At 56.2% G+C, this 24,160-nt stretch overlaps 1 protein-coding gene across 1 annotated transcript in view; it reads left to right on the plus strand.

Moving 5' to 3' along the window:
- The window catches only part of LOC110520589 (coiled-coil domain-containing protein 80), a 37,226-nt gene extending 18,339 nt beyond the window's left edge, over window positions 1-18,887 (plus strand). The window contains exons 7-9 of the mRNA XM_036975211.1: window positions 695-798; window positions 2,761-2,844; window positions 17,758-18,887. Coding sequence (XP_036831106.1) covers window positions 695-798; window positions 2,761-2,844; window positions 17,758-18,077 — 508 coding nt within the window. The 3' untranslated portion in view covers window positions 18,078-18,887. The remainder of the gene's footprint in view (window positions 1-694; window positions 799-2,760; window positions 2,845-17,757) is intronic.
- Window positions 18,888-24,160: the final 5,273 nt, after the last annotated feature.

Below are 24,160 nucleotides of genomic sequence, written 5' to 3' on the forward strand. Positions count from 1 at the left end.
GATTTGTTTAATTAACACTTTTTTGATTACTATTTGATTCCATATGTGTTATTTCATAGTTTTGATGTCATCACTATTATTCTACAATGTAGAAAATAGTAAAAATGAAGAAAATCCCTTGAATGAGTAGGTGTGTCCAAACTTTTGACTGGTGCTGCATATTGTATTTAACTGAAATGTTTTAACCAGATTGACTGTGGTTTGTTGCCATGGAGACTAAATTCCAGTCTAATGACCGTGACCCACAGTGTTCAGACAGGAAATGACTTCCCACTGGGCAAAAACTGGTTGAGTCAACTGTGTTCCACATCATTTCAAAATAAAAAAAAAGTTATATGTGATGACGATGAATCAACGTGGAAAACTGATTGTAGAGTCATCAACGTAAAGAAATGTCTTTTTTCTCACATAACTTGTTACCGAAATTCAATGACATGGTGACATGTTTTGTTGAATTCACGTTAGTTGACAACTCAACCAGATGTAAATCTAAACTAGACGTTGAAACGATGTCAGTACCCAGTGGGTTGGTTGTTGGTTCTAATGACATTGACTCACAGTGTTTATACAGGAAGTGACTTGTTCAAGTCTTGAGGAAGAGCCTTGTAGGATCTTTAAATACGTGAGATTGATGACATCACCGTATAGTTTAATCCTACTGCATCTCATCCTCGTTCCGTCTTTGAGTTCTCAGGTTCCGTTGGAGGCGTCGCCTGTTTGTAATCTCCGCCCCCAACGATGAGGAATGGGCCTATCAGCAGCAGCTTCACGCCCTGACCAGCCAAGCCTGCAACCTGGGTGAGGATGAGAAGGAATCATTGAGTTATTACCATATTTACCATATTTATCTTATACTTTCAGATCAACAGGAAGACACGTTGTTTCTGAAGCAGGCCATAAACTGCTCACACGCACACAGGCACACACACAAACTGGGCAGTTGTCAAATCAGAGCTATCCACTAGCAGCGTGCTGCCAGCAGTATCATCTGGGCTCTGTGTAGATCATCCAGTGGTCTCACCATGGCCTCTGGAAAACTTGTAGCGAGGACACGCTTTTCAAACCACTCTTGATTTAAAAAAAATATATATATTTACTGAAATATATTGACACTGGAATTGATCAATAAACACAATAGCTGACATAGACTGAGTTCATTTTTAATTAAGGCCTACGGTTGCATAGGGCGGGACTACACGATGCAAACCTGAATAAAGCAAGCTCAGCCATTTTACTGTGCAATCATTTTGCTTTCTCTGTGTTTGTGTATAGGAAACCCCCTAGTCCTTCCTTAAAATATAATTTATGTGAACAAGAACAAGGTGGCTGTAGCTGTAACAGGATTTTCATCCTTCCCAGGGTCAGGAGTTTTTCCAGGAGTTTGATTTTTTAAACCATGTGACCTGCTCTGGTTCCACCATTACCAATATTAAACCTTTTAACAACAAATGAATCATGTCCGTATAGGGTCAGGAGTTTTACCAGTCTGGGACTTTTTGTGCCAACCTCTGGTACACACACAACAAATGTAAATCAGCACACACACACACACACACACACACACACACACACACACACACACACACACACACACACACACACACACACACACACACACACACACACACACAGCACCCTGTGGTTCCCAGCAGGTGTAAATCATATTAGATTTACAACAGCCTCCATTCAGAAAATACCTCATCTGGAGGAACACGGTCAACAACACTCAGGCTCTCAATTCATCTTTTAGATTTTAGCTTGATAGGTAAACACGCTGAGGTAGTCATGATACATGTGTTGCTGCCGCTGAAACTGAGGAGGACCATGATAACTGCTTCTCACTCACTCACGCACACACACACACACACACACACACACACACACACACACACACACACACACACACACACACACACACACACACACACACAACCACACACACACACACACACACACACAACCACACACACACACACACACACACACAACATATACTCCTCAGAAAAGGTTCATGGACGTGTAACTCCCTACTCATCTACCAGTTCTGTAGTCTCAGATCAAAGACTGTGATCCCCTCCTCTGTTTCTCTTGGCTAGGTGTGTGTGTGTTCAAACCTGGCTTCTCTGATAAACAAGGCTTCTCCTAGCTGCTGACTCTGCTTTGGGTTCGTACCGCGGTATTCAGCTCTTGGCTCTCACCTTAGAGAGCAGTGTTTTCATGTGGTTACTGTGGTTTTTCTGTCTTCAGAACAACCATCTGTCTGGCTCAGCAGGACACAAGTCCTTCACATTCCCTCGCTATTATCACGACTAACTCACAGATGGTTCTAATCAGGAACAGCCGCATCCACTTATTGAATAAATACGTTTAGAGATGAATATGAAACAAGTGGTTGAATTATATCCGTTTTGGGGGGAGGCTCCGACTCTGATCCTGGAGATCAAGGTCTTCTCTCTGGGCCGTTACTTAGCTGAATCAGGTGTGTGTTATTGCAGGGGGTTGGATCAAAACCCTGCACACTCAGTGGCGCTACAGGTTTTTCTCTTGCTAAGGAACACCTTCAATCTACAATCTAACCAATCAACGCCTCCCTTCCTTATTGTTTACAGGTTGAAGAACCCTGACTTAGATGCTCAGTAGGAGGCGTTTGACTTTACGTTGTATGTTGTTGTTGTTGGGTGTTTTTGTTGTTCTAATGTGCTTCTACGGCCTCTCTATTGTGGGTTTGTCTGTATGGTGGTGGTTTCCATGGTGACCCAGGCCTGAGACACATCTCCATCCTGAAGCTGGTCGGCATGGAGGCAGTGGATCAGGGAGGAGTACTAGAGCTCTATCCAATCAACGGTGAGAACCCTGTTGTCTCCACAGCGCCTATGTGTATCATACTTCATACAGGAAATGGCTGTGAAGATGAAACAAAACAGGAAACACATGGAGGGTAAATGGGCTGTGTTATGTTTTGTTCTTCAGTTAATACACCCATGCTGTTGAATGTCTGATGTTGTTTAATTGTCACAGCACGCAGGTAGCTCAACTTTAGCCCAAATTCCTGCTGTCTCCCCCAGTCCAAGACTATAGCCCAGCTCCCAGCTGTCTCCCCCGGTCCACGACCCTATAGCCCAGCCTCAGCCATAACTCCTGCTGTCTCCCCCGAGTCCAAGTCCCTATAGCACAGCCTCAGCCCTAACTCCTGCTGTCTCCCCCGAGTCCAAGTCCCTATAGCCCAGCCTCAGCCCTAACTCCTGCTGTCTCCCCTAGTCCAAGTCCCTATAGCCCAGCCTTAACTCCTGCTGTCTCCCCCAGTCCTTGTTCCTATAGCCCAGCCTCAGCCCTAACTCCTGTTGTCTCCCCCAGTCCTTGTCGCAGTAGCTCAGCCCTAACTCCTGCTGTCTCCCCCGGTCCACGTCCCTATAGCCCAGCCTCAGCCCTAACTCCTGCTGTTTCCCCCGGTCCAAGTCCCTATAGCCCAGCCTTAACTCCTGCTGTCTCCCCCGGTCCACGTTCATATAGCCCAGCCTCAGCCCTAACTCCTGCTGTCTCCCCCGGTCCAAGTCCCTATAGCCCAGCCTTAACTCCTGCTGTCTCCCCCGGTCCACGTTCATATAGCCCAGCCTCAGCCCTAACTCCTGCTGTCTCCCCCGGTCCAAGTCCCTATAGCCCAGCCTTAACTCCTGCTGTCTCCCCCGGTCCACGTTCATATAGCCCAGCCTCAGCCATAACTCCTGCTGTCTCCCCCGGTCCAAGTCCCAATAGCCCAGCCTCAGCCCTAACTCCTGCTGTCTCCCCCAGTCCATGTCCCTATAGCCCAGCCTCAGCCCTAACTCCTGCTGTCTCCCCCGGTCCACGTCCCTATAGCCCAGCCTCAGCCCTAACTCCTGCTGTCTCCCCCGGTCCAAGTCCCTATAGCCCAGCCTCAGCCCTAACTCCTGCTGTCTCCCCCGGTCCACGTCCCTATAGCCCAGCCTCAGCCCTAACTCCTGCTGTCTCCCCCGGTCCAAGTCCCTATAGCCCAGCCTCATGCTTAACTCCTGCTGTCTCCCCCGGTCCACGTCCATATAGCCCAGCCTCAGCCCTAACTCCTGCTGTCTCCCCCGGTCCACGTCCCTATAGCCCAGCCTCAGCCCTAACGCCTGCTGTCTCCCCCGGTCCACGTCCCTATAGCCCAGCCTTAACTCCTGCTGTCTCCCCCAGTCCACGTCCCTATAGCCCAGCCTCAGCCCTAACTCCTGCTGTCTCCCTAAGTCCTTGTCCCTATAGCCCAGCCTTAACTCCTGCTGTCTCCCCCGGTCCACGTTCATATAGCCCAGCCTCAGCCCTAACTCCTGCTGTCTCCCCCGGTCCACGTCCCTATAGCCCAGCCTCAGCCCTAACTCCTGCTGTCTCCCCCGGTCCAAGTCCCTATAGCCCAGCCTCAGCCCTAACTCCTGCTGTCTCCCCCGGTCCACGTCCCTATAGCCCAGCCTCAGCCTTAACTCCTCCTGTCTCCCCCGGTCCAAGTCCCTATAGCCCAGCCTCAGCCCTAACTCCTGCTGTCTCCCCCAGTCCACGTCCCTATAGCCCAGCCTCAGCCCTAGCTCCTGCTGTCTCCCTAAGTCCTTGTCCCTATAGCCCAGCCTCAGCCCTAGCTCCTGCTGTCTCCCCCAGTCCGTGTCCCTATAGCCCAGCCTCAGCCCTAACTCCTGCTGTCTCCCCCGGTCCACGTCCCTATAGCCCAGCCTCAGCCCTAGCTCCTGCTGTCTCCCCCAGTCCGTGTCCCTATAGCCCAGCCTCAGCCCTAACTCCTGCTGTCTCCCCCGGTCCACGACCCTATAGCCCAGCCTCAGCCCTAGCTCCTGCTGTCTCCCACGGTCCACGTCCCTATAGCCTAGCCTCAGCCCTAGCTCCTGCTGTCTCCCCCAGTCCGTGTCCCTATAGCCCAGCCTCAGCCCTAACTCCTGCTGTCTCCCCTGGTCCACGTCCCTATAGCCCAGCCTCAGCCCTAACTCCTGCTGTCTCCCCCGGTCCACGTCCCTATTGCCCAGCCTTGTTTATTTATTCTCTCCATGCTACCAGATACACTTTTTTGATCTTTCCTCTGTGGTATGGGGCTCAACCTCAAAAACATGTTGGTGCTGCTGCCTACACCACACCATCAACACAAACACATACAGCCCTCCATCCATACACCCCTCACAGCTGCATAAGCACACAGACATTTGCTGTGGTAGGGGTGTTAGGGAGGAAATATGTAAACCCTCCCTTTAATTTCTCTGGCCATCCAAATAGCATTCATATGAGCTCTTTGGGGAGCTTTCCTTGAATGAAGTGGTAGCTTTGCAGGGGAAGAGATCTGGGGCAGAGATGTGGGACAGAGAGGTGGGGCTGGGGCAGAGAGCTGGGTCTGGGGCAGAGAGCTGGGGAAGAGAGCTGGGGCTGGGGCAGAGAGCTGGGGCTGGGGCAGAGAGCTGGGGCAGAGAGGTGGGGCTGGGGCAGAGAGCTGGGGCTGGGGCAGAGATCTGGGGCTGGGGCAGAGAGCTGGGAGAGAGAGGTGGGGCTGGGGCAGAGAGCTGGGACAGAGAGGTGGGGCTGGGGCAGAGAGCTGGGACAGAGAGCTGGGGCTGGGACAGAGAGCTGGGACAGAGAGCTGGGGCTGGGGCAGAGAGCTGGGACAGAGAGCTGAGAAAGAGAGCTGGGGCTGGGGTAGAGAGCTGGGGCTGGGGCAGAGAGGTGGGGCTGGGGCAGAGAGCTGGGGCAGAGAGGTGGGGCTGGGGCAGAGAGCTGGGGCTGGGGCAGAGAGCTGGGGCTGGGGAAGAGAGCTGGGGCAGAGAGGTGGGGCTGGGGCAGAGAGCTGGGGCAGAGAGCTGGGGCTGGTGCAGAGAGCTGGGACAGAGATCTGGGGCTGGGGCAGAGAGCTGAGACAGAGAGTTGGTGCTGGGGCAGAGAGCTGGGACAGAGAGGTGGGGCTGGGGCAGAGAGCTGGGACAGATAGCTGGGGCTGGGACAGAGAGCTGGGACAGAGAGCTGGGGCTGGGGCAGAGAGGTGGGGCTGGGACAGAGAGGTGGGGCAGAGAGGTGGGGCTGGGGCAGAGAGCTGGGACAGAGAGCTGAGAAAGAGAGCTGGGGCTGGGGTAGAGAGCTGGGACAGAGAGCTGGGGCTGGGGCAGAGAGGTGGGACAGAGAGCTGGGGCTGGGGCAGAGAGGTGGGGCACATAGGTGGGGCTGGGACAGAGAGGTGGGGCAGAGAGGTGGGGTAGAGAGCTGGGGCAGAGAGGTGGGGCTGGGGTAGAGAGCTGGGGCAGAGAGTTGGGGCTGGGGCAGAGAGCTGGGGCTGGGGCAGAGAGCTGGGGCAGAGAGGTGGGGCTGGGGCAGAGAGCTGGGGCTGGGGTAGAGAGCTGGGACAGAGAGCTGAGAAAGAGAGCTGGGGCTGGGGTAGAGAGCTGGGACAGAGAGCTGGGACAGAGAGCTGGGGCAGAGAGCTGGGGCTGGGGCAGAGAGCTGGGGCAGAGAGCTGGGGCTGGGGAAGAGAGGTGGGGCTGGGACAGAAAGTTGGGGCAGAGAGGTGGGGTAAGAGAGCTGGGACAGAGAGCTGAGAAAGAGGGCTGGGGCTGGGGTAGAGAGCTTTTTTATTTATTTTTTTATTTTACCTTTATTTAACCAGGCAAGTCAGTTAAGAACAAATTCTTATTTTCAATGACGGCCTGGGAACAGTGGGTTAACTGCCTGTTCAGGGGCAGAACGACAGATTTGTACCTTGTCAGCTCGGGGGTTTGAACTCGCAACCTTCCGGTTATTAGTCCAACGCTCTAACCACTAGGCTACCCTGCCGCCCCAAGCTGGGACAGAGAGCTGGGACAGAGAGCTGGGGCAGAGAGCTGGGACAGAGAGCTGGGGCTGGGGCAGAGAGGTGGGGCAGATAGGTGGGGCTGGGACAGAGAGGTGGGGCAGAGAGGTGGGGTAGAGAGCTGGGGCTGGCGCAGAGAGGTGGGGCAGAGAGGTGGGGCTGGGACAGAGAGGTGGGACAGAGAGCTGGGGCTGGGGCAGAGAGGTGGGGCAGAGAGGTGGGGCTGGGACAGAGAGGTGGGGCAGAGAGGTGGGTCTGGGGTAGAGAGCTGGGGCAGAGAGGTGGGGCTGGGGCAGAGAGCTGTGGCAGAGAGGTGGGGCTGGGGCAGAGAGCTGGGGCTGGGGCAGAGAGCTGGGGCTGGGGAAGAGAGCTGGGGCAGAGAGGTGGGGCTGGGGCAGAGAGCTGGGGCAGAGAGCTGGGGCTGGTGCAGAGAGCTGGGACAGAGATCTGGGGCTGGGGCAGAGAGCTGAGACAGAGAGTTGGTGCTGGGGCAGAGAGCTGGGACAGAGAGGTGGGGCTGGGGCAGAGAGCTGGGACAGATAGCTGGGGCTGGGACAGAGAGCTGGGACAGAGAGCCGGGGGTGGGGCAGAGAGGTGGGGCTGGGACAGAGAGGTGGGGCAGAGAGGTGGGGCTGGGGCAGAGAGCTGGGACAGAGAGCTGAGAAAGAGAGCTGGGGCTGGGGTAGAGAGCTGGGACAGAGAGCTGGGGCTGGGGCAGAGAGGTTGGACAGAGAGCTGGGGCTGGGGCAGAGAGGTGGGGCACATATTTGGGGCTGGGACAGAGAGGTGGGGCAGAGAGGTGGGGTAGAGAGCTGGGGCAGAGAGGTGGGGCTGGGGTAGAGAGCTGGGGCAGAGAGGTGGGGCTGGGGCAGAGAGCTGGGGCTGGGGCAGAGAGCTGGGGCAGAGAGGTGGGGCTGGGGCAGAGAGCTGGGGCTGGGGTAGAGAGCTGGGACAGAGAGCTGAGAAAGAGAGCTGGGGCTGGGGTAGAGAGCTGGGACAGAGAGCTGGGACAGAGAGCTGGGACAGAGAGCTGGGGCAGAGAGCTGGGGCTGGGGCAGAGAGCTGGGGCAGAGAGGTGGGGCTGGGGAAGAGAGGTGGGGCTGGGACAGAGAGTTGGGGCAGAGAGGTGGGGTAAGAGAGCTGGGACAGAGAGCTGAGAAAGAGGGCTGGGGCTGGGGTAGAGAGCTGGGACAGAGAGCTGGGACAGAGAGCTGGGGCAGAGAGCTGGGACAGAGAGCTGGGGCTGGGGCAGAGAGGTGGGGCTGGGACAGAGAGGTGGGGCAGAGAGGTGGGGTAGAGAGCTGGGGCTGGGGCAGAGAGCTGGGGCAGAGAGGTGGGGCAGGGGCAGAGAGCTGGGGCTGGGGCAGAGAGTTGGGACAGAGATGTGGGGCTGGGGCAGAGAGCTGGGACAGATAGCTGGGGCTGGGACAGAGAGCTGGGACAGAGAGCTGGGGCTGGGGAAGAGAGCTGGGGCAGAGAGGTGGGGCTGGGGCAGAGAGCTGGGGCAGAGAGCTGGGGCTGGTGCAGAGAGCTGGGACAGAGATCTGGGGCTGGGGCAGAGAGCTGGGACAGAGAGTTGGTGCTGGGGCAGAGAGTTGGGACAGAGAGGTGGGGCTGGGGCAGAGAGCTGGGACATATAGCTGGGGCTGGGACAGAGAGCTGGGACAGAGAGCTGGGGCTGGGGCAGAGAGGTGGGGCAGAGAGGTGGGGCTGGGGCAGAGAGCTGGGACAGAGAGCTGAGAAAGAGAGCTGGGGCTGGGGTAGAGAGCTGGGACAGAGAGCTGGGGCAGAGAGGTGGGGTATAGAGCTGGGGCTGGGGTAGAGAGCTGGGGCAGAGAGCTGGGGCTGGGGTAGAGAGCTGGGGTAGAGAGCTGGGGCAGAGAGCTGGGACAGAGAGGTGGGGCTGGGGCATAGAGGTTGGACAGAGAGCTGGGGCTGGGGCAGAGAGCTGGGGCAGAGAGCTGGGGCTGTGGTAGAGAGGTGGGGCTGGGACAGAGAGTTGGGGCAGAGAGGTGGGGTAAGAGAGCTGGGGCAGAGAGGTGGGGCAGAGAGGTGGGGCAGAGAGTTGGGACAGATAGCTGGGGCAGAGAGGTGGGGCTGGGGTAGAGAGCTGAGGCAGAGAGCTGGGGCAGAGAGGGGGGCAGAGAGGTGGGGCAGAGAGGTGGGGTAGAGAGGTGGGGCTGGGGCAGAGAGCTGGGACAGAGAGCTGAGAAAGAGAGCTGGGGCTGGGGTAGAGAGCTGGGGCTGGGGCAGAGAGGTGGGGCTGGGGCAGAGAGCTGGGGCAGAGAGGTGGGGCTGGGGCAGAGAGCTGGGGCTGGGGCAGAGAGCTGGGGCTGGGGAAGAGAGCTGGGGCAGAGAGGTGGGGCTGGGGCAGAGAGCTGGGGCAGAGAGCTGGGGCTGGTGCAGAGAGCTGGGACAGAGATCTGGGGCTGGGGCAGAGAGCTGAGACAGAGAGTTGGTGCTGGGGTAGAGAGCTGGGACAGAGAGGTGGGGCTGGGGCAGAGAGCTGGGGCAGAGAGGGGGGCAGAGAGGTGGGGCAGAGAGGTGGGGTAGAGAGGTGGGGCTGGGGCAGAGAGCTGGGACAGAGAGCTGAGAAAGAGAGCTGGGGCTGGGGTAGAGAGCTGGGGCTGGGGCAGAGAGGTGGGGCTGGGGCAGAGAGCTGGGGCAGAGAGGTGGGGCTGGGGCAGAGAGCTGGGGCTGGGGCAGAGAGCTGGGGCTGGGGAAGAGAGCTGGGGCAGAGAGGTGGGGCTGGGGCAGAGAGCTGGGGCAGAGAGCTGGGGCTGGTGCAGAGAGCTGGGACAGAGATCTGGGGCTGGGGCAGAGAGCTGAGACAGAGAGTTGGTGCTGGGGCAGAGAGCTGGGACAGAGAGGTGGGGCTGGGGCAGAGAGCTGGGACAGATAGCTGGGGCTGGGACAGAGAGCTGGGACAGAGAGCTGGGGCTGGGGCAGAGAGGTGGGGCTGGGACAGAGAGGTGGGGCAGAGAGGTGGGGCTGGGGCAGAGAGCTGGGACAGAGAGCTGAGAAAGAGAGCTGGGGCTGGGGTAGAGAGCTGGGACAGAGAGCTGGGGCTGGGGCAGAGAGGTGGGACAGAGAGCTGGGGCTGGGGCAGAGAGGTGGGGCACATAGGTGGGGCTGGGACAGAGAGGTGGGGCAGAGAGGTGGGGTAGAGAGTTGGGGCAGAGAGGTGGGGCTGGGGTAGAGAGCTGGGGCAGAGAGTTGGGGCTGGGGCAGAGAGCTGGGGCTGGGGCAGAGAGCTGGGGCAGAGAGGTGGGGCTGGGGCAGAGAGCTGGGGCTGGGGTAGAGAGCTGGGACAGAGAGCTGAGAAAGAGAGCTGGGGCTGGGGTAGAGAGCTGGGACAGAGAGCTGGGACAGAGAGCTGGGGCAGAGAGCTGGGGCTGGGGCAGAGAGCTGGGGCAGAGAGCTGAGAAAGAGGGCTGGGGCTGGGGTAGAGAGCTGGGACAGAGAGCTGGGACAGAGAGCTGGGGCAGAGAGCTGGGACAGAGAGCTGGGGCTGGGGCAGAGAGGTGGGGCAGATAGGTGGGGCTGGGACAGAGAGGTGGGGCAGAGAGGTGGGGTAGAGAGCTGGGGCTGGCGCAGAGAGGTGGGGCAGAGAGGTGGGGCTGGGACAGAGAGGTGGGACAGAGAGCTGGGGCTGGGGCAGAGAGGTGGGGCAGAGAGGTGGGGCTGGGACAGAGAGGTGGGGCAGAGAGGTGGGTCTGGGGTAGAGAGCTGGGGCAGAGAGGTGGGGCTGGGGCAGAGAGCTGTGGCAGAGAGGTGGGGCTGGGGCAGAGAGCTGGGGCTGGGGCAGAGAGCTGGGGCTGGGGAAGAGAGCTGGGGCAGAGAGGTGGGGCTGGGGCAGAGAGCTGGGGCAGAGAGCTGGGGCTGGTGCAGAGAGCTGGGACAGAGATCTGGGGCTGGGGCAGAGAGCTGAGACAGAGAGTTGGTGCTGGTGCAGAGAGCTGGGACAGAGAGGTGGGGCTGGGGCAGAGAGCTGGGACAGATAGCTGGGGCTGGGACAGAGAGCTGGGACAGAGAGCCGGGGGTGGGGCAGAGAGGTGGGGCTGGGACAGAGAGGTGGGGCAGAGAGGTGGGGCTGGGGCAGAGAGCTGGGACAGAGAGCTGAGAAAGAGAGCTGGGGCTGGGGTAGAGAGCTGGGACAGAGAGCTGGGGCTGGGGCAGAGAGGTTGGACAGAGAGCTGGGGCTGGGGCAGAGAGGTGGGGCACATATTTGGGGCTGGGACAGAGAGGTGGGGCAGAGAGGTGGGGTAGAGAGCTGGGGCAGAGAGGTGGGGCTGGGGTAGAGAGCTGGGGCAGAGAGGTGGGGCTGGGGCAGAGAGCTGGGGCTGGGGCAGAGAGCTGGGGCAGAGAGGTGGGGCTGGGGCAGAGAGCTGGGGCTGGGGTAGAGAGCTGGGACAGAGAGCTGAGAAAGAGAGCTGGGGCTGGGGTAGAGAGCTGGGACAGAGAGCTGGGACAGAGAGCTGGGACAGAGAGCTGGGACAGAGAGCTGGGGCTGGGGCAGAGAGCTGGGGCAGAGAGCTGGGGCTGGGGAAGAGAGGTGGGGCTGGGACAGAGAGTTGGGGCAGAGAGGTGGGGTAAGAGAGCTGGGACAGAGAGCTGAGAAAGAGGGCTGGGGCTGGGGTAGAGAGCTGGGACAGAGAGCTGGGACAGAGAGCTGGGGCAGAGAGCTGGGACAGAGAGCTGGGGCTGGGGCAGAGAGGTGGGGCAGATAGGTGGGGCTGGGACAGAGAGGTGGGGCAGAGAGGTGGGGTAGAGAGCTGGGGCTGGGGCAGAGAGCTGGGGCAGAGAGGTGGGGCAGGGGCAGAGAGCTGGGGCTGGGGCAGAGAGTTGGGACAGAGAGGTGGGGCTGGGGCAGAGAGCTGGGACAGATAGCTGGGGCTGGGACAGAGAGCTGGGACAGAGAGCTGGGGCTGGGGAAGAGAGCTGGGGCAGAGAGGTGGGGCTGGGGCAGAGAGCTGGGGCAGAGAGCTGGGGCTGGTGCAGAGAGCTGGGACAGAGATCTGGGGCTGGGGCAGAGAGCTGGGACAGAGAGTTGGTGCTGGGGCAGAGAGTTGGGACAGAGAGGTGGGGCTGGGGCAGAGAGCTGGGACATATAGCTGGGGCTGGGACAGAGAGCTGGGACAGAGAGCTGGGGCTGGGGCAGAGAGGTGGGGCAGAGAGGTGGGGCTGGGGCAGAGAGCTGGGACAGAGAGCTGAGAAAGAGAGCTGGGGCTGGGGTAGAGAGCTGGGACAGAGAGCTGGGGCTGGGGCAGAGAGCTGGGACAGAGAGCTGGGGCTGAGGCAGAGAGGTGAGGCTGGGACAGAGAGGTGGGGCAGAGAGGTGGGGTATAGAGCTGGGGCTGGGGTAGAGAGCTGGGGCAGAGAGCTGGGGCTGGGGTAGAGAGCTGGGGTAGAGAGCTGGGGCAGAGAGCTGGGACAGAGAGGTGGGGCTGGGGCATAGAGGTTGGACAGAGAGCTGGGGCTGGGGCAGAGAGCTGGGGCAGAGAGCTGGGGCTGTGGTAGAGAGGTGGGGCTGGGACAGAGAGTTGGGGCAGAGAGGTGGGGTAAGAGAGCTGGGGCAGAGAGGTGGGGCAGAGAGGTGGGGCAGAGAGTTGGGACAGATAGCTGGGGCAGAGAGGTGGGGCTGGGGTAGAGAGCTGAGGCAGAGAGCTGGGGCAGAGAGGGGGGCAGAGAGGTGGGGCAGAGAGGTGGGGTAGAGAGGTGGGGCAGAGAGCTGGGGCAGAGAGGTGGGATAAGGAGATGGGATAGAGAATGGTGTAGAAAGGTGGGGTAGAGAACTGGGGCAGAAAGCTGGGCCAGAAAGCTGGGGCAGAAAGCTGGGGCAGAGAGCTGTGGCAGAGAGCTGGGACAGAGAGGTGGGGCTTAGGCAGAGAGCTGGGGCTGGGGCAGAGAGCTGGGGCAGAGAGGTGGGGCTGGGGCAGAGAGCTGGGGCTGGGGTAGAGAGCTGGGACAGAGAGCTGAGAAAGAGAGCTGGGGCTGGGGTAGAGAGCTGGGGACAGAGAGCTGGGACAGAGAGCTGGGGCTGGGGCAGAGGTGGGGCTGGGGCAGAGAGCTGGGGCAGAGAGGTAGGGCTGGGGCAGAGAGGTGGGGCAGAGAGCTGGTGGCAGAGAGGTGGGGCAGAGAGGTGGGGCTGGGGCAGAGAGCTGGGACAGAGAGCTGGGACAGAGAGCTGGGGCAGAGAGCTGGGGCTGGGGCAGAGAGCTGGGGCAGAGAGCTGGGGCTGGGGAAGAGAGGTGGGGCTGGGACAGAAAGTTGGGGCAGAGAGGTGGGGTAAGAGAGCTGGGACAGAGAGCTGAGAAAGAGGGCTGGGGCTGGGGTAGAGAGCTGGGACAGAGAGCTGGGACAGAGAGCTGGGGCAGAGAGCTGGGACAGAGAGCTGGGGCTGGGGCAGAGAGGTGGGGCAGATAGGTGGGGCTGGGACAGAGAGGTGGGGCAGAGAGGTGGGGTAGAGAGCTGGGGCTGGCGCAGAGAGGTGGGGCAGAGAGGTGGGGCTGGGACAGAGAGGTGGGACAGAGAGCTGGGGCTGGGGCAGAGAGGTGGGGCAGAGAGGTGGGGCTGGGACAGAGAGGTGGGGCAGAGAGGTGGGTCTGGGGTAGAGAGCTGGGGCAGAGAGGTGGGGCTGGGGCAGAGAGCTGTGGCAGAGAGGTGGGGCTGGGGCAGAGAGCTGGGGCTGGGGCAGAGAGCTGGGGCTGGGGAAGAGAGCTGGGGCAGAGATGTGGGGCTGGGGCAGAGAGCTGGGGCAGAGAGCTGGGGCTGGTGCAGAGAGCTGGGACAGAGATCTGGGGCTGGGGCAGAGAGCTGAGACAGAGAGTTGGTGCTGGGGCAGAGAGCTGGGACAGAGAGGTGGGGCTGGAGCAGAGAGCTGGGACAGATAGCTGGGGCTGGGACAGAGAGCTGGGACAGAGAGCTGGGGCTGGGGCAGAGAGGTGGGGCTGGGACAGAGAGGTGGGGCAGAGAGGTGGGGCTGGGGCAGAGAGCTGGGACAGAGAGCTGAGAAAGAGAGCTGGGGCTGGGGTAGAGAGCTGGGACAGAGAGCTGGGGCTGGTGCAGATAGCTGGGACAGAGAGCTGGGGCTGGGGCAGAGAGGTGGGGCTGGGACAGAGAGGTGGGGCAGATAGGTGGTGCTGGGACAGAGAGGTGGGGCAGAGAGGTGGGGTAGAGAGCTGGGGCTGGGGCAGAGAGCTGGGGCAGAGAGGTGGGGCAGGGGCAGAGAGCTGGGGCTGGGGCAGAGAGTTGGGACAGAGAGGTGGGGCTGGGGCAGAGAGCTGGGACAGATAGCTGGGGCTGGGACAGAGAGCTGGGACAGAGAGCTGGGGCTGGGGAAGAGAGCTGGGGCAGAGAGGTGGGGCTGGGGCAGAGAGCTGGGGCAGAGAGCTGGGGCTGGTGCAGAGAGCTGGGACAGAGATCTGGGGCTGGGGCAGAGAGCTGGGACAGAGAGTTGGTGCTGGGGCAGAGAGTTGGGACAGAGAGGTGGGGCTGGGGCAGAGAGCTGGGACATATAGCTGGGGCTGGGACAGAGAGCTGGGACAGAGAGCTGGGGCTGGGGCAGAGAGGTGGGGCAGAGAGGTGGGGCTGGGGCAGAGAGCTGGGACAGAGAGCTGAGAAAGAGAGCTGGGGCTGGGGTAGAGAGCTGGGACAGAGAGCTGGGGCTGGGGCAGAGAGCTGGGACAGAGAGCTGGGGCTGAGGCAGAGAGGTGAGGCTGGGACAGAGAGGTGGGGCAGAGAGGTGGGGTATAGAGCTGGGGCTGGGGTAGAGAGCTGGGGCAGAGAGCTGGGGCTGGGGTAGAGAGCTGGGGTAGAGAGCTGGGGCAGAGAGCTGGGACAGAGAGGTGGGGCTGGGGCATAGAGGTTGGACAGAGAGCTGGGGCTGGGGCAGAGAGCTGGGGCAGAGAGCTGGGGCTGTGGTAGAGAGGTGGGGCTGGGACAGAGAGTTGGGGCAGAGAGGTGGGGTAAGAGAGCTGGGGCAGAGAGGTGGGGCAGAGAGGTGGGGCAGAGAGTTGGGACAGATAGCTGGGGCAGAGAGGTGGGGCTGGGGTAGAGAGCTGAGGCAGAGAGCTGGGGCAGAGAGGGGGGCAGAGAGGTGGGGCAGAGAGGTGGGGTAGAGAGGTGGGGCAGAGAGCTGGGGCAGAGAGGTGGGATAAGGAGATGGGATAGAGAATCGTGTAGAAAGGTGGGGTAGAGAACTGGGGCAGAAAGCTGGGCCAGAAAGCTGGGGCAGAAAGCTGGGGCAGAGAGCTGTGGCAGAGAGCTGGGACAGAGAGGTGGGGCTTAGGCAGAGAGCTGGGGCTGGGGCAGAGAGCTGGGGCAGAGAGGTGGGGCTGGGGCAGAGAGCTGGGGCTGGGGTAGAGAGCTGGGACAGAGAGCTGAGAAAGAGAGCTGGGGCTGGGGTAGAGAGCTGGGGACAGAGAGCTGGGACAGAGAGCTGGGACAGAGAGCTGGGGCTGGGGCAGAGAGGTGGGGCAGATAGGTGGGGCTGGGACAGAGAGGTGGGGCAGAGAGGTGGGGTAGAGAGCTGGGGCAGAGAGGTGGGGCTGGGGTAGAGAGCTGGGGCAGAGAGGTGGGGCTGGGGCCGAGAGCTGGGGCTGGGGCAGAGAGGTGGGGCTGGGGCAGAGAGGTGGGGCTGGGGCAGAGAGCTGGGGCTGGGGCAGAGAGCTGGGGCTGGGGAAGAGAGCTGGGGCAGAGAGGTGGGGCTGGGGCAGAGAGCTGGGGCAGAGATCTGGGGCTTGTGCAGAGAGTTGGGACAGAGAGTTGGTGCTGGGGCAGAGAGCTGGGACAGAGAGGTGGGGCTGGAGCAGAGAGCTGGGACAGATAGCTGGGGCTGGGACAGAGAGCTGGGACAGAGAGCTGGGGCTGGGGCAGAGAGGTGGGGCTGGGACAGAGAGGTGGGGCAGAGAGGTGGGGCTGGGGCAGAGAGCTGGGACAGAGAGCTGAGAAAGAGAGCTGGGGCTGGGGTAGAGAGCTGGGACAGAGAGCTGGGGCTGGGGCAGAGAGCTGGGACAGAGAGCTGGGGCTGGGGCAGAGAGGTGGGGCTGGGACAGAGAGGTGGGGCAGAGAGGTGGGGTAGAGAGCTGGGGCTGGGGTAGAGAGCTGGGGTAGAGAGCTGGGACAGAGAGGTGGGGCTGGGGCATAGAGGTTGGACAGAGAGCTGGAGCTGGAGCAGAGAGCTGGGGCAGAGAGCTGGGGCTGGGGCAGAGAGGTGGGGCTGGGACAGAGAGTTGGGGCAGAGAGGTGGGGTAAGAGAGCTGGGGCAGAGAGGTGGGGCAGAGAGGTGGGGCAGAGAGCTGGGGTAGAGAGGTGGGACAGATAGCTGGGGCAGAGAGGTGGGGCTGGGGTAGAGAGCTGAGCCAGAGAGCTGGGGCAGAGAGGGGGGCAGAGAGGTGGGGTAGAGAGGTGGGGTAGAGAGGTGGGGCAGAGAGCTGGGGCAGAGAGGTGGGATAGAGAGCTGGGATAGAGAGATGTTGTAGAAAGGTGGGGTAGAGAACTGGGGCAGAAAGCTGGGGCAGAAAGCTGGGGCAGAGAGCTGTGGCAGAGAGCTGGGACAGAGAGGTGGGGCTCAGGCAGAGAGGTTGGTTAGAGAGCTGGGGCTGGGGCTGGGGCAGAGAGCTGGGGCAGAGAGGTGGGGTTGGGGCAGAGAGCTGGGGCTGGGGCTGGGGCAGAGAGGTGGGACAGAGAGGTTGAGCTGGGGTAGAGAGCTGGTGCTGGGGCAGAGAGCTGGGGCAGAGAGCTGGGGCAGAGAGGTGGGGCTGGGGCAGAGAGCTGGGGCTGGGGCAGAGAGGTGGGACAGATAGCTGGGGCAGAGAGGTGGGGCTGGGGTAGAGAGCTGGGACAGAGAGGGGGGGCAGAGGGGTGGGGCAGAGAGGTGGGGTAGAGAGGTGGGGCAGAGAGCTGGGGCAGAGAGGTGGGATAGAGAGCTGGGATAGAGAGATGGTGTAGAAAGGTGGGGTAGAGAACTGGGGCAGAAAGCTGGGGCAGAAAGCTGGGGCAGAGAGCTGTGGCAGAGAGCTGGGACAGAGAGGTGGGGCTTAGGCAGAGAGGTTGGTTAGAGAGCTGGGGCTAGGGTAGAGAGCTGGGGCTGGGGCTGTGGCAGAGAGGTGGGGCTGGGGCAGAGAGCTGGGGCTGGGGCAGAGAGTTGGGACAGAGAGGTTGAGCTGGGGCAGAGAGCTGGGGCTGGGGCAGAGAGCTGGGGCAGAGAGCTGGGGCAGAGAGCTGGGGCTGGGGCAGAGAGCTGGGGCTGGGGCAGAGAGGTGGGACAGAGAGTTGGAGCTGGGGCAGAGAGCTGGGGCTGGGGCAGAGAGGTGGGGCAGAGAGGTGGTGCTGGGGCAGACAGCTGGGGCTGGGGCAGAGAGGTTTGGGCTGGGACAGAGAGGTGGGGCAGAGGTGGGGCTGGGGCAGAGAGCTGGGGCAGAGAGGTAGGGCTGGGGCAGAGAGGTGGGGCAGAGAGCTGGTGGCAGAGAGGTGGGGCAGAGAGGTGGGGCTGGGGCAGAGCTGGGACAGAGAGCTGGGGCAGAGAGGTGGGGCTGGGTCAGAGTTGTGGCAGAGAGGTGGGGCTGGGGCAGAGAGGTGGGGCTGGGGCAGAGCTGGGGCAGAGCTGGGGCAGAGAGGTGGGGCTGGGGCAGAGCTGGGACAGAGAGCTGGGTGCAGAGAGGTGGAGCTGGGGCAGAGCTGGGGCAGAGAGGTGGGGCTGGGGCAGAGAGGTGGGGCTGGGGCAGAGAGGTGGGGCTGGGGCAGAGAGTTGGGGCTGGGGTAGAGAGGTGGGGCAGAGAGGTGGGGCTGGGGCCTCTTGGCCTAATTCCTTCTTTCTCTTGAGACGGGCAGCTTGACCGTGGAGCAAATATGCCTCTCTGCCTCTTCAGTCAAAGACATCAATCCTACCAAGGAATATTGACTGACTCTTATCCATCTCTCTCTCCTCCTTCCAGGCAGTGCCACGGTGGATCGTGAGGGCCTCTCGGCCACCCTGGTCAAAGACATCCGCAACTACTTCCAGATCAGCCCAGAGTACTTCTCCATGCTGCTGGTGGGAAAGGATGGCAACGTCAAGTCGTGGTACCCGAGCCCCATGTGGTCCATGGCCATTATCTACGACCTGGTGGACTCTATGCAGCTCCGCAGGCAGGAGATGGCCATCCAGCAGTCACTGGGCATGCGCTGCCCGGAAGACGAGTACGGAGGCTACGGGTACCATCACCACGGCTACGACGGTTACCAGGACGGCTATCACCAGGGATACGGTTACTAAAGGGGGTGTCAATAGTCTATAAGCAATGATATGGTTACTAAGGGGTATGTTACTTAATCTCAAATCAATCTCTTTTGCGTTTATCCCATGAATGCTTCTTGATGGCCCTTTGTAGATTCCAATGAATCAGATAGGTGTAAGCAGTAAGGTATGGCTCTACCTAGCCCCATGGTAGTCTAGATGGGCTGTACACCATGTTCCTTGTACTTAGCCCCTGGTTTCGGATCTGTAGGCATTAATTAAGAAGTTCCTAGGGATAGGGGGTTGATTTCCATTGGGAGAGGTGCATGAGTATAACCTTTGTCTCGCCTCTTGAACGGCGGTTTTTGTTTTCAGGAAGTTTATGGAGGGTTAAATGGTCTAGGGGTTAGCTCTGTGCTTCCTGCTTCCAGAATGAAATAAAGAAGGATTGGATAGTGATGTCATCAATCTGGGGCATAGAGGCTATCCTTCTCTATATCAGTATCGCTCTTTTGATATAAAGAATTACAATCAACAGTTGTTTTACATTTCACATGTTCGGTCGACTACATTTCCATTCTTGACCAAATGTACTGTACATGTTCACTTTCACAGTCTGAACCTTATTGTAGATAGAAGTGTAAGGATCAGTCAAACGTTTTGTTTGTTTTGGATGTCTGTCTTTAACTTGTGGCTATAACGGTCTGTTTCTGCAATGAACTTTCAACTTCATTTCTGTTTTGTCATTTTCCTGTTGTTACATATTGTTCCTATAACATACTCTGTTGTGCATGAAAGACTCTGTTGTACTGTATATTTATGAAAAATAAAGCTTTTTTTTCCTGACAACACTTTTCTCTGAGTTTTAATACAAACTGTATCTCAGTACTTTGTATTGTAGTCAAACGTTCTTTAGGCGCAGTATACAAATGTATTATGTTACACAGCCCCCTGTTGGTTCAAGTTGAACAATACAGATTGAACAATACAGATTGAACAATACAGACCAACAGAACGGAAAAATACAGTCAGCAACTAAAACAAAATGTGTCCGTTTGGTAATCTATAGACTATTTTGTGTGAGAAACTGAGCAGTTATGAACTGAATAATGATGCACTGTATCATAACAAAATACTGTACATGTTATTAACCCGGTGTTCATTGCCTTAAAGATGTGCAGTAAAACACACCAGACACCCCAGTCATAGCCTCAATATTTTTTATTTTTTTTACTTTAGTTTATTTGGTAAATATTTTCTTAACTCTTCTTGAACTGCACTGTTGGTTAAGGGCTTGTAAGTCTGCATTTCTCCGTAAGGGTGTGACAAATAAAGTTTGATTTGATTTATAAAATTATATTACTGATAACCACTTCATATCCACTCCACAAGAAGCTTTCTGTGAATACATGGCAGAAGTGTCAGTTCTATGGGACAATAAGTATGTATAGGAGAGTAAAAAGAGCGTTGATCACTTGTAATTTCTTTAATAATGGGAATTGATGGGAAATGATGTAAAATACAGTGCCTTGCGAAAGTATTCGGCCCCATTGAACTTTGCGACCTTTTGCCACATTTCAGGCTTCAAACATAAAGATATAAAACGGTATTTTTTTGTGAAGAATCAACAACAAGTGGGACACAATCATGAAGTGGAACGACATTTATTGGATATTTAAAACTTTTTTAACAAATCAAAAACTGAAAAATTGGACGTGCAAAATTATTCAGCCCCCTTAAGTTAATACTTTGTAGCGCCACCTTTTGCTGCGATTACAGCTGTAAGTCGCTTGGGGTATGTCTCTATCAGTTTTGCACATCGAGAGACTGAAATTTTTTCCCATTCCTCCTTGCAAAACAGCTTGAGCTCAGTGAGGTTGGATGGAGAGCATTTGTGAACAGCAGTTTTCTGTTCTTTCCACAGATTCTCGATTGGATTCAGGTTCGGACTTTGACTTGGCCATTCTAACACCTGGATATGTTTATTTTTGAACCATTCCATTGTAGATTTTGCTTTATGTTTTGGATCATTGTCTTGTTGGAAGACAAATCTCCGTCCCAGTCTCAGGTCTTTTGCAGACTCCATCAGGTTTTCTTCCAGAATGGTCCTGTATTTGGCTCCATCCATCTTCCCATCAATTTTAACCATCTTCCCTGTCCCTGCTGAAGAAAAGCAGGCCCAAACCATGATGCTGCCACCACCATGTTTGACAGTGGGGATGGTGTTCAGGGTGATGAGCTGTGTTGCTTTTACGCCAAACATAACATTTTGCATTGTTGCCAAAAAGTTCAAATTTGTTTTTATCTGACCAGAGCACCTTCTTCCACATGTTTGGTGTGTCTCCCAGGTGGCTTGTGGCAAACAACACTTTTTATGGATATCTTTAAGAAATGGCTTTCTTCTTGCCACTCTTCCATAAAGGCCAGATTTGTGCAATATACGACTGATTGTTGTCCTATGGACAGAGTCTCCCACCTCAGCTGTAGATCTCTGCAGTTCATCCAGAGTGATCATGGGCCTCTTGGCTGCATCTCTGATCAGTCTTCTCATTGTATGAGCTGAAAGTTTAGAGGGACGGCCAGGTCTTGGTAGATTTGCAGTGTTCTGATACTCCTTCCATTTCAATATTATCGCTTGCACAGTGCTCCTTGGGATGTTTAAAGCTTGGGAAATCTTTTTGTATCCAAATCCGGCTTTAAACTTCTTCACAACAGTATCTCGGACCTGCCTGGTGTGTTCCTTGTTCTTCATGATGCTCTCTGCGCTTTTAACGGACCTCTGAGACTATCACAGTGCAGGTGCATTTATACGGAGACTTGATTACACACAGGTGGATTGTATTTATCATCATTAGTCATTTAGGTCAACATTGGATCATTCAGAGATCCTCACTGAACTTCTGGAGAGAGTTTGCTGCACTGAAAGTAAAGGGGCTGAATAATTTTGCATGCCCAATTTTTCAGTTTTTGATTTGTTAAAAAAGTTTGAAATATTCAATAAATGTCGTTCCACTTCATGATTGTGTCCCACTTGTTGTTGATTCTTCACAAAAAAATACAGTTTTATACCTTTATGTTTGAAGCCTGAAATGAGGCAAAAGGTCGCAAAGTTCAAGGGGGCCGAATACTTTCGCAAGGCACTGTATATCACTAGCCACTTTAATAACGGGAATTGATGGGAAATGATGTAAAATATATCACTAGCCACTTTAAACAATGCTACTTAATATGTTTACATACCCTACATTATTAATCTCATACGTATATACTGTACTCTATATCATCTACTGCATCTTTATGTAATACATGTATCACTAGCCACTTTAAACTATGCCACTTTGTTTACATACTCATCTCATATGGATATGCTGCACTCAATACCATCTACTGCATCTTGCCTATGCCGCTCTGTACCATCACTCATTCATATATCTTTATGTACATATTCTTTATCCCTATAAGGTAGTAGTTTTGGAATTGTTAGCTAGATTACTTGTTGGTTATTACTGCATTGTCGGAACTAGAAGCACAAGCATTTCGCTACACTCGCATTAACATCTGCTAACCATGTGTATGTGACAAACAAAATTTGATTTGATTTGATTTGATAGCTGTGGGTTTCTGTAACCAGTAGGGAAGGCAGTTGGTCCCTGTGTGTAATGTAAACCACAACCTTATGTGTTCTACCATCATGTCATCAAATACGGTATTCTGAATGCAACATGGACCCCTGTGACCAGAGTTAATCACATGGGCCTTATGAGGTTACTGTATGGTATTTGTGAGGTTGCTGTATGGTCCGTGTGAGGTTACTGTATGGTCCGTGTGAGGTTGTGGTCTGTGTGAGGTTGCTGTACGGTCCGTGTGAGGTTACTGTATGGTCTGTGTGAGGTTGTGGTCTGTGTGAGGTTGCTGTACGGTCCGTGTGAGGTTGCTGTATGGTCTGTTTGAGGTTACTGTATGGTCTGTGTGAGGTTACTGTATGGTCTGTGTGAGTTTACTGTATGGTCTGTGTGAGGTTGCTGTATGGTATGTGTGAGGTTGTGGTCTGTGTGAGGTTACTGTATGGTCTGTGTGAGGTTGTGGTCTGTGTGAGGTTGCTGTACGGTCCGTGTGAGGTTACTGTATGGTCCGTGTGAGGTTGTGGTCTGTGTGAGGTTGCTGTACGGTCCGTGTGAGGTTACTGTATGGTCTGTGTGAGGTTGTGGTCTGTGTGAGGTTGCTGTACGGTCCGTGTGAGGTTGCTGTATGGTCTGTTTGAGGTTACTGTATGGTCTGTGTGAGGTTACTGTATGGTCTGTGTGAGGTTGCTGTATGGTATGTGTGAGGTTGTGGTCTGTGTGAGGTTACTGTATGGTCTGTGTGAGGTTGTGGTCTGTGTGAGGTTGCTGTACGGTCCGTGTGAGGTTGCTGTATGGTCTGTTTGAGGTTACTGTATGGTCTGTTTGAGGTTACTGTATGGTCTGTGTGAGTTTACTGTATGGTCTGTGTGAGGTTGCTGTATGGTCTGTGTGAGGTTGCTGTATGGTCTGTGTGAAGTTGCTGTATGGTCTGTGTGAGGTTACTGTATGGTCTGTGTGAGGTTACTGTATGGTCTGTGTGAGTTTACTGTATGGTCTGTGTGAGGTTGCTGTATGGTCTGTGTGAGGTTGCTGTATGGTCTGTGTGAGGTTACTGTATGGTCTTTGTGAGGTTACTGTATGGTCTGTGTGAGTTTACTGTATGGTCTGTGTGAGGTTGCTGTATGGTCTGTGTGAGGTTGCTGTATGGTCTCTGTGAGGTTGCTGTATGGTCTTTGTGAGGTTACTGTATGGTCTTTGTGAGGTTACTGTATGGTCTGTGTGAGGTTGCTGTATGATCTGTGTGAGGTTACTGTATGGTCTGTTTTGAGGTTACTGTATGGTCTGTGTTAGGTTGCTGTATGGTCTGTGTGAAGTTGCTGTATGGTCTGTGTGAGGTTGCTGTATGGTCTGTGTGAGGTTGCTGTATGGTCTGTGTGAAGTTGCTGTATGGTCTGTGTGAGGTTACTGTATGGTCTGTGTGAGGTTACTGTATGGTCTGTGTGAGTTTACTGTATGGTCTGTGTGAGGTTGCTGTATGGTCTGTGTGAGGTTGCTGTATGGTCTGTGTGAGGTTACTGTATGGTCTTTGTGAGGTTACTGTATGGTCTGTGTGAGTTTACTGTATGGTCTGTGTGAGGTTGCTGTATGGTCTGTGTGAGGTTGCTGTATGGTCTGTGTGAGGTTGCTGTATGGTCTTTGTGAGGTTACTGTATGGTCTTTGTGAGGTTACTGTATGGTCTGTGTGAGGTTGCTGTATGATCTGTGTGAGGTTACTGTATGGTCTGTTTTGAGGTTACTGTATGGTCTGTGTGAGGTTGCTGTATGGTCTGTGTGAAGTTGCTGTATGGTCTGTGTGAGGTTGCTGTATGGTCCGTGTGAGGTTACTGTATGATCTGTGTGAGGTTGCTGTATGGTCTGTGTGAGGTTGCTGTATGGTCTGTGTGAAGTTGCTGTATGGTCTGTGTGAGGTTGCTGTATGGTCCGTGTGAGGTTACTGTATGGTCTGTGTGAGGTTGCTGTATGGTCTGTGTGAGGTTGCTGTATGGTCTGTGTGAGGTTGCTGTATGGTCCTTGTGAGGTTACTGTATGGTCTGTGTGAGGTTGCTGTATGGTCTGTGTGAGGTTGCTGTATGGTCTGTGTGAGGTTACTGTATGGTCTGTGTGAGGTTACTGTATGGTCTGTGTGAGTAAAGAATAACGGTAAGGCTAGCATTCCCTACCGCTGCATGTTTATGTTTGACCATCAGAGAGATAAATACATTTAGCGGCCAACAGTGCAAAGTGGATTTCTTATGACATCACAAGGGTTGAGCCATTATGATAATGGTCATAATGGGTGGCTAGAGAGCCTCCTCCTTTGATTCGCTGTCTGTGTTGGGCTTGGTCAGCGTCTCCAAACTCCTCCTCATAAACAACACAAAACACAGAGAGGACGCAGAGAGGAAACACACAAGCAAGACAAATGTCTTAAAGCAGTGTGTTGCCGCGACCTGTCAGCGGTTACCTGCTGGGTGTCAACGAACGGTGAAAATTTAACATGTAGAATCGACAGGAAATGAA

The sequence above is a fragment of the Oncorhynchus mykiss genome, chromosome 3, assembly GCF_013265735.2.
Source record: "Oncorhynchus mykiss isolate Arlee chromosome 3, USDA_OmykA_1.1, whole genome shotgun sequence".
In the NCBI taxonomy this organism is placed as follows: Eukaryota; Metazoa; Chordata; class Actinopteri; order Salmoniformes; family Salmonidae; genus Oncorhynchus; species Oncorhynchus mykiss.